Source organism: Peromyscus californicus, unplaced genomic scaffold, assembly GCF_007827085.1.
Source record: "Peromyscus californicus insignis strain IS unplaced genomic scaffold, ASM782708v3 Scaffold_19__1_contigs__length_69161282, whole genome shotgun sequence".
In the NCBI taxonomy this organism is placed as follows: domain Eukaryota; kingdom Metazoa; phylum Chordata; class Mammalia; order Rodentia; family Cricetidae; genus Peromyscus; species Peromyscus californicus.
In genome coordinates this window covers 61,699,756-61,709,296 of record NW_026294491.1, presented here as the reverse complement: position 1 = coordinate 61,709,296, position 9,541 = coordinate 61,699,756, and the positions used below count along the sequence as shown (strand labels likewise).

The 9,541-nt window shown below is 53.1% G+C and overlaps 1 protein-coding gene across 2 annotated transcripts; it reads left to right on the top strand.

Moving 5' to 3' along the window:
* Positions 1–3,558: 3,558 nt before the first annotated feature.
* On the top strand, positions 3,559–9,455 carry Gnmt (glycine N-methyltransferase). Of its 2 annotated transcripts, none has more exons than XM_052745500.1 (6): positions 3,559–5,800; positions 7,474–7,601; positions 8,359–8,469; positions 8,666–8,808; positions 8,904–9,025; positions 9,115–9,455. In XM_052745500.1, exons 1-6 carry the CDS (start codon positions 5,595–5,597, stop codon positions 9,284–9,286), a joined length of 882 nt encoding a protein of 293 aa, XP_052601460.1. In that variant the 5' UTR covers positions 3,559–5,594; the 3' UTR covers positions 9,287–9,455. The 2 variants fall into 2 exon arrangements, with proteins under 2 accessions (XP_052601460.1, XP_052601461.1); XM_052745501.1 differs by having other exon boundaries at positions 7,450–7,601.
* Positions 9,456–9,541: the final 86 nt, after the last annotated feature.

The window sequence follows — 9,541 nt, the reverse complement described above, 5'->3', positions numbered from 1 at the left end:
ACCCTGTCCCCCAGCTGACCCTCATAGAGCAGCTGCCCATGCTTCCCAGGGCCCTTCCCACTCTACTCCCTGGTGCCTCCTGGGCACTGTGCCCTGGGCACCTGGCTGCCCTCCTTCCCTCCCTCTCTGCCCCAAGGCTTTGCTGTCCCTGTGTGTAGAGTGGTTGCCGTCACCCCTCCTGCCGAATTGTGCCCTCGCCTGTTCTTGGACCTTGCTCCCTAATTGACCCCGTTTGCTCCCTCTGGTCTTCCCAGTAGTACCTGGACATTCAGTCTCCTAACGAGGCCTTGCTTAAGCCCTGCTCTCCCGGGCAGGGAGGAACAGGAGGGCCACCTTCAAGGCAGAGCCGGTAGGCGCGCACACACCTCTGACTGCCCTAGAGCTGGGATGGAGCGTGCATCCGGGCAAGGTTGGTAACTACTGTGTTGTGAGCTGTTCAGGCACTCACTCCCAGCTTTAAGACACCTGCGACGTAAGCTCCGTGAAGATGGACTCAGCCAGCGAACCTAAGGCCCTCCCGTTAGTGAGAAGAGCTGGGGCTCAGACTCCACGGCCCACAGCTACCAAGACTTCCTTCCGTACCTGGCACTCAGAGTAATGCCTATTCAACAGCTGGGGTTTCTTGGCCTTGACCTACCACTTGAGAATACCAAGACAGTTGATCCCAGCAACTTGGGAGGCTGAGGCAGGGAGGTTGCAGTTTCAGATCCTACCTGGATAAAGAGCTAGTTCCCAACTCAGACCCTGTGTCACAGAAGGGCTGGGAGATGACAGCACATTGTTAGGGAAAGCCAAGCCCAGGAGAAGCTCTGTGTCCAGTTGGGGTGGATTGGTGGCAGGGTGCAGGCAGCCCTGGGTTCAATCCCAGCGCTAGCAGGAAGGAAGGCAAGAAGCAGCTGCTGCTTGGACAGCGCCTCCAGAACTCAGCCCTGGCCAGACTATTCCACAGAGTCCATACTTCCTTGAGCTGATTTGGGGTGTAGTGCAGAGAGGCTCCAGCACTGAAGCTCCTGGGGTGAGGCCCCTTTCCTCTGAGTTGGGACCCCAAGTGTGGAGAGTGAAACAAAGAGGAAGTCGTCTTTGGTTGTTGGGGCCTAAGACAGGCCTTTTGAGGGGTCCCGGTTTGGTCTGTCTGCCTGTCCCTCTCCAAGACTGATGAGCCCAGTCATAAGGGGCCGGTGGTCAGGAGATTTCAGTCTGGAGTCAGGACTCGTCCTCGACTTGGCTCTGAGCTTAGGGGTTGGGTCGGGAGGGGGGCTGGAGCCTGGGGTAGGAGTCAGGGAATCTAGTTCATCGTGTTGTTAGCCCACAGCACTTCAGGGCACACCTCAATCTGTCCACAGAGCATCATTGATCTAAGTAGGATGAAGCAAAGCCCTATCAGTGTCCAGGGGTGTTGGCCCAGCGACCCAATCCTGGTATGGTCCAGACCTGAGGGCAGTGTGGGGATTGCCACACTTTGACCTGAGCTCTTGTAGGAACGGTTCCCTGCCTCCCAAGGACCTGGTATCACCCTCACTGCTCCCCTGCCACGGCCCACCCCAGCAGGCCGACCTGGCCCAGTGCAGATAGGCAGAGGCAGGATCTGGCTGCTCAGGCTGCTCTCCCCACCGTTTATAGAAACCTTTGAATTTGGGTGTTGACAACACTTTGATAACTTCCCACCCCAGCCGCATTAGCTGGAGCTGGAGTTAGGCCTGTTTCCTCATCAGAAACCTTTGAGAAGAGTGGGAGAATGGCCTGGAGTGCTTAGTGCTTATTGGGTGGGTCTCCTGGAGACCAACTGGACGCTGTGTGCGTGTGTGTGCATGTGTGTGTGTTTACGGGTCTCTCTGGCACAGGCTGACCTAGGTAGGATTTACTAGCCAAGGCTGGCCCTGAAGTTGTGAACCAGCTCTGCTACAAGCACGCGCCGTGTCCTTTTCTTGGGAACCGTAAGATGAAGCTGGGTGGAACCCACACCACCATTTGGAAATAAAGGAGCAGGACTCTAGTGAAGTCCCACTGTGCCCAGGGCTTGTCCTCAGAAGTGACCTGCCAGTTATCGGTGTGATCCCATCGATTGACTGTGGAGCTGGGGATCAAGCCCAGGGCCTGCCACGAGAGGTGAGTGGTTTTGCCCTGAGCCACAGTTCCCCTACAGTCATTGTACGGTGACATTTCTCCAGCAGCTTTTAAATCCCTGAGCACTTCCCTTCCTGAACCCTCCGGCACATTCAAAGAGTGTTAAGGGATCCACCTGCTCTCTTAAGTACTCTTTTCTGGGGTGGGGGGTAGGGTTGGGTATGTGGGTGAGGTGGGGATGGGTGGGGTTGGGTAGGGGGCTGGGGGGTGGAGTAATGAAGGGAAAAATGAAAATGTGTCCTACACTGCTTAGCTTTTCAAATCTATCCAGCCAGTCCTACATGAGGATTGCCCTGGCAAGCCATGACTATACAGCAAGACTTTGACTACAAAAAAAAAAAAAAAAAAAGTAGGTCTGGTGTCGGGGTGCACACCTTTATTCTCTCCACTTAGGAAGCAGAGGCCAGCGGGGGGCTACATTGTGAGACCCTGTCTCAGAACAGAATTTAAAAAAAAAGACACTGGGTTCAACAACACCCTCATCCCCAACATTCCTAAATAACCTGCCTACCCCCACAACAACCGTTCCCAACAGCATAGAGGTGTCACGTGTGCCTTCCTGAAGAGAGAGTACACAAAGTCCTGCTTCCATTGAGAAGGCAATGGCTTCTCGATGTTTTGAGGCAGTATCTCACGCTGTGGTCTAGGCTAGGCTGGAACTCACTTATCAGGCTGCTCTCACATTTGTGGAATTCTCCTGCCCCAGCCTCCCAACTCTGGGATTAAAGCTTGAGTCACCATTTCCAGGTTAATCCACCATGTCCAGGTTAATTCCTTTTTTTCCTTTCTTGATTTTTGAGATGTTTTCACTTTGTTGCACAGGCTGGCCTTGGATTCCTGAGTTCACATGATTTCCTGCCTTAGTTTCCTGAGTAGCTGAAACTATACAGGTGGATGCAGGGGGCCCATCACAAATACAGTCGTTTAAGCTGGGTATGGTGCCTCATGCCTAGAACCCTAGCATCCAGGAAGCTGAGGCAGGAGGCTTGCTTTCAAAACTAGAATGTTTTGTGCCAGGCCAGCCAGAGCTACATAATAAAACTGTCCAAAATAGTGCTTCTCAACTGGTGGGTCATGACCCCTTTGGGGCCAAAGGACCTTTTCACAGGGGTCACATACCCAATATCCTGCCTATCAGATATTTACATTATGATTCATAACAGTAGCAAAGTTCCAGTTATGAAGTGGCAACAAAATACTTTTATGATTGGGACTCACCACAACGTGAACTGTATTAAAGGGTCACAGCATTAGGAAGGTTGAGAACCACTGGTCTAAAACAACAAAAAGACCAGCAAGAAGTCTCAACAGGTAAAAGTGCTTGCTACAAAGTCCGATGACCTGGGCTTGACTTCAGGAAGCAGCTCTCACGTGTCCATGCCATGGCATACTTTTTTCTAAACACACACACACACACAATTTCTTGTTTTTTTTTTTTTTTTGGTTTTTCGAGACAGGGTTTCTCTGTGTAGCTTTGCACCTTTCCTGGAACTCACTTGGTAGTCCAGGCTGGCCTCGAACTCACAGAGATCCGCCTGGCTCTGCCTCCCGAGTGCTGGGATTAAAGGCGTGCGCCACCACCGCCCGGCAATTTCTTGTTTTTTGAGACAGGGTCTCTACATAGCCTTGGCTGTCCAGGAACTCACTATGTAGACCAGGCTAGACTTGAACTCACAGAGATCCACCTGCCTCTGCCTCCTAAGTGCTGGGATTAAAGATGAGTAACCACCACACCCGGCTCCCCAATTTTTAAAACCTAAGTAAGTAAATAAAATGATAGTCATTTAAGATGAGATTTGAAAAAAGTCTAGGGTTGATAGATTTACTCCAAGAATATTTTGATAAATGACATTGGATTTACTTCAAGTTTCCTCCACAGGGACTGATGTAGCCCAGATTGGCCTTGAACTTTGTCACCTAGAACAACCTTGTTGAACTCCTGCTCTTACCCTCTCAGGCTCCGCTCCAAGCACTGGATTTCAGGCATGCACCATGGCACTCAGCCTTCAGAGTCTTTCTGAGCTAGTGTCACAGACCTGTCTTGAGGGTCACTGAGCCCCGAGGCTGTATTATTTGAGCCTTGACAGAATCATTTGAGATTGACTCTGTACTAACAATAAAAAGTAAAAAATGTGGGCTGGAGTAATAGCTCAACCGTTAAAAGCCCTGGCTGCAGCTGGAAGGTGGTGGTTCACATTTTAGTCCCAGGACTCGGAGGCAGAGGCAGGCAGATCTCTGAGTTCGAGACCAGCCTGGTCTACAGAGCAAGTTCCAGGACAGCCAGGACTACACAGAGAAACCCTGTCTGGAAAAGCAAAAAACAAAACAAAAACCCCAACCAAACCAACAAAAAAAAAGAAAACCCAAACACTGTCTGTACTTCCGTAGGATCTAGGTTCCATATCCCAGCACCCACGTGACGGCTCACAACTGTAACTCCAGTTCCAGGGGATCTGATGCCCTCTTCTGGTCTCCACAGGCACCAGACACACATGTGGCCCACTGACATCTATGCAGTCAGAACAACCATACAATACACAGGAAAGTTAACAATCACAGGATCGTGGGTATTCTTTCCGCTCCGGGATTCTCCCTGCATCAGAAAGGCTAAGGAAGGGCGCTCCTTTATTCTTAGCTCTGACCAGTCTGTGAAGTTGGAAGTGTATGAACTTGTGGGGAAAGGCTTTCTCCACATCAGAGTCCTGCTGGGATCTTGTCCTTGAGAGAGAAATCTAGGAACCCTGGCTGGGACTAGAAGGGTGAGTAGACGAATCAAATCGACCCTCAAATTGTGAGGCTAGTTAGAGCCAGGGCACCACGCACCTGCACCTCCGCTCCTGACCTGTACCCGCATGGGGAGCCGATGGGTGTCTTACATTCCCAGGTTGGCTCCAACTCCTGAGCATCTTCCTGCCTCAGCCTCACTGCGCCCAGCCTCTAGGAGAGTGCTCGGTATAGCTCAGGGATTGGAAGGCCCAGACTAGGAGGCTCCTGGCCTAAGAAAGGGATGGGAGGAGGGATGGGGCCTGATGAGAGACACACCTATCTCCAGGTGGACTCGGCTCTTGCACTTGACTTCCCGTCACCCGGACGCAGTGGCTCTCTTCAGTGGGGTGTTCCTCCTGCGGTCAGTAGTGGGACACCCAACTGTGCTGGGCGTGGTCTAATTCTGCTTTGCGTGGACTTCAAAGGCGTCTCCCTTTCTCACTTGGTAGGGATTGATCTGCCTTCTGTCGGCTCCTCCTAGCCCTTGGCCACCAAACTGCGTCCTACAGGGAAAACCAGGTCCAGGATTGCCTGGCTAAGCCATCCCCACTGCGGAGGCAGCCTGGCTGCGGTCCCAGGGCTCCAGGGCTCGGGGCCCAGCGGGGGCGTGTCCCCGCTCTCACCTGCCATTGGCCAGGTGGGGCTGCCCTGCCTGAGGGCTATAAGTGCGGAGCTCGTGGCCGGGGAGCCAGGCGCAGGTCAGGATGGTGGACAGCATTTACCGGACCCGCTCCCTGGGGGTGGCGGCAGAAGGGATCCCCGACCAGTATGCAGACGGGGAGGCCGCTCGTGTGTGGCAGCTGTACATCGGGGACACCCGCAGCCGCACCGCAGAGTACAAGGCGTGGCTGCTTGGGCTGCTGCGCCAGCATGGTTGCCATCGGGTGTTGGACGTGGCCTGTGGCACAGGGTGAGTCCAAACGAGCTGAGAGAGAGAGACTGGCTTGGCCAGGACCGCCGCACACAGGAAGGCCAGTGGGGCAGCCTTTGCGGGCTGGAGCCTGGCAGGCAGCACTGGCGGGTCAGGAGTCCCTGCCCACGGGGTAGAATGAGCACGGTGAGTGTGGGGAGGGGGCCGAGGAGACTTGGCCCAGGGCGAGGGTGTGAGCAGAGGAGGGTTCATAAGCCGGACTTCAGTCAAGCTGGATGGCTCCTTGGCTCTAGCATTGTGCCTCCTGTGATGGCCTCGGGCAGTGTGAACAGGACATTTGTGCCCTGTTTGCACAGTCAAGTGCTATGCCAAAAGTTTGGGTTACATGTGTTTCATTCTGTCACAAAACCCCACCAGGGAAGTAGTGATTTTCTCCAATTAGTACCAAGGAAACTCATTCCCGAGAAGTAAAGGCCCGCATTTGGTGGAGAGCGTACAGACGAGGACAGTTAGTGTCTGGCCCACACTCCAACCCAGCAGGACACGTACCGCCCCCTCTCAATGAGTTACTTTATTTCCAGGAGCCTCGTGTGCCCAGTTCTCAAGTGCACATTTGTAGAGTGCCTGGTTCCGATTATTTTTAAAAAAATATTCAGCTGGAGAGATGGTTCAGCAAATAAAGAGCACCCACTGCTTTTACAGAAGACAGGTATTCAGTTCCTAGTGCCTACGTCAGCTGGTTCACAATAGTCTGTAACTCCATTCCAGAATTGAATGTCCTCTTCTGGCTTTGGAGGGCACTGCACTCACATGCACACATAAGACATAATTAAAAATTTTGCCTTTAATCCCAGCACTTGGGAGGCAGAGGCAGGTGGATCTCTGGGAGTTCAAGGCCAGCCTGGTCCATAAAGCAAGTTCTAGGACAGCTAGAGCTGCAACACAGAGAAACCCTGTGTGTGTGTGTGGGGGGGTAAATTTAAATTAAAAAGTATTGCTGCCAGGTGTGGTGGCACATACCTTTAATCCCAGCACTTAGTGAGGCCTACATAGGTGGATCTCTGTGCATTCCAGGCCATATGAGACCCGAACTCTAATAAATAAGAGGGGGCCGGGGCGATGGCTTAGCAGTTAGGAGTGCTTATGCTCTTACAGAGACCCAGGTTCAGTACCCAATGTCCTCCTTTGGCTTCTGCAGACACCAGACATGCACATGATGCATGTATTCAGGCAAGACACATAAAATTAAAATTTTGAATTTGTTTTTAAAGGCAGGGTCTCTCTTTATAGCCCTGGTTATCCTGGAACTCACTATGTAAATCAGGCTAAAAACCTTCAAAAAATCTTTTTTGCTAAGTATAAGGAATATACTCATCCCGGGCAGTGGTGGAGTATGCCTTTAATCTCAGCACTCAGAAGGCAGAGGCAGACAGATCTCTGTGAGTTCGAAGCCAGCCTGGTCTACAGAGTGAATTCCAGGATAGCCAGGGCTACACGGTGAAGCCCTGTTCCACTAAAAAAAATAAATAAAAGTAAAAAGAGGAATATACTCATGGGCCACCTGAGGTTAGTGGAGGTGGTCTGAGGCAGGAAGCAGAGGAATGGACTGTGAAATGCCATGTTTGGAGAAACGTCATATGCACGGCCTCCTCCTTGGCCTCCCAGGCTCTCCTAAGTGGTCCTCTCAGCCCCTCCTCTCTGACCTCATCCAGAGTGGACTCTATTATGCTGGTGGAAGAGGGCTTCAGCGTGACGAGTGTGGATGCCAGTGACAAGATGCTGAAATACGCACTTAAGGAGCGCTGGAACCGGAGGCAGGAGCCAGCCTTTGACAAGTGGGGTATGTAGGTCCAGTCAGGGCCCTGGCCATACGCTCCCAGGGGCACTCTTCTCTCTGCCCTGAGCTCTTTTGTGCGGCGTGGGCTGACCAGTTTTCCTCGGGGTACAGTGAAGTTCCCGTCATCCTCCTAAAGAGGAAGGCTTCGCTGTCAGAATAAGATACCAGGCGTAAAGAATGGGCTTGTTGGGACTGGAGAGATGGCTAAGAGGTTAAGAGCACAGGCTGCTCTTCCAGAGGTCCTGATGCAACCACACCGTGGTTCACAACCATCTGTAATGAGATCTGGCGCCCTCTTCTGGTGTGCAGGCATACATGCAGGCAGAACACTGTATGCATAGTAAATAAATAAATCTGAAAGACCGAGCTTGTGTTTTTGGTGCTCGGGATTGACCTTGGGCATTGACTTTGGGCACACTAAGTAGACACTTGACAACTGAGCTATGCCAGCATTTTTGCTTTCCCATGTTGCCTGCTCTGGCTAGGCTAGGTCCAAGTGATTCTCCTGCCTCAGCTTTCCATCCAGCAGGGGCTAGAGGTGCACACCAACACAGGGGCTCTGCAGAGCTACTTTAACTGTCTACAGCATCCTGTCTCTCCCCACTATGAAAGCCCGTAAGTAGAGAGCTGGCTTTTCCAACAATGGCTCTCTCCCATTTCACTCTCCATGTCCCCAATGAGTCCCACGTGTCCCTGGGTGGAGGCGGCTGCCGCTGTACTATGATGCCACTGATTCTGCAATCCCCACCCCGGCCTCCAGTCATTGAAGAAGCTAACTGGTTGACTCTGGACCAAGATGTGCCAGCAGGAGATGGCTTTGATGCCGTCATCTGCCTTGGGAACAGTTTTGCTCACTTGCCAGACTGCAAAGGTGAGCGAGTGTGTGGCCTTGGCTGTGGCTTTTGCCGTGAGCTCTGCCGTTTCGGATGGTGGCTGGCTGGCTGCCTTCACAAGGCAGACCTGCTTTTTGCCTCTCTTCCTTAGTGTTGGCGCTTGGGAGGGAGATGGGAGGGAGTTGGTGCTGGAGGCCCAAGCAGATGGTGTCTGTGGCCCTGCCTGGCACCCAGGTGACCAGAGTGACCACCGGCTGGCGCTGAAGAACATTGCAAGCATGGTGCGGCCCGGGGGCCTGCTGGTCATCGATCACCGTAACTACGACCACATCCTCAGCACAGGCTATGCACCCCAAGGGAAGAACATCTACTATAAGGTTGGGCTGGCCCCGAGTGGGAGGTGTGAGTGGAGGCCAGAAGCCCCACAGTGGCTTATGGAAGCTAATGCAGCTGCTGCCACCGCTGCTTACAGAGTGACCTGACCAAGGACATCACAACCTCAGTGCTGGCAGTGAACAACAAGGCCCACATGGTGACCCTGGACTACACAGTGCAGGTGCCAGGCGCTGGCAGAGACGGCTCTCCTGGCTTCAGGTATGGCACGGTTTGGCGGCAGTGAGGTGATGGAGGTGGGGAGAGCTGAGGCCAGCAGCCCTCATGCTTGGCTGGGGGCCCTGTTGCAGTAAGTTCCGGCTCTCTTACTACCCACACTGTTTGGCGTCCTTCACGGAGTTGCTCCAAGCAGCCTTCGGGGGCAAGTGCCAACACAGCGTCCTGGGCGACTTCAAGCCTTACAAGCCCGGCCAAGCCTATGTCCCCTGCTATTTCATCCATGTGCTCAAGAAGACTGGCTGAGTGTGGCTTTGGATCCTGTAAGCCTCCTGCCCAGACAGTGGCAGCCTCTGGGGTGGGACTAACTCAGGTCCCCATCCCAAGACCAACTCTAACATAGATTCTGCAGCTGGGTGCAGGGATGTGGGGTCAGGCAAACGGGGAGTCAACAATACAGTCTGTCCTTTTTCAATCCCCCTGTGCCATGTGTCTCTTTCAGAAGTGACATGCTCCCATGGTGTCCATCCCCTCCCCGCCCCAGACCTGAATCCTCCCATA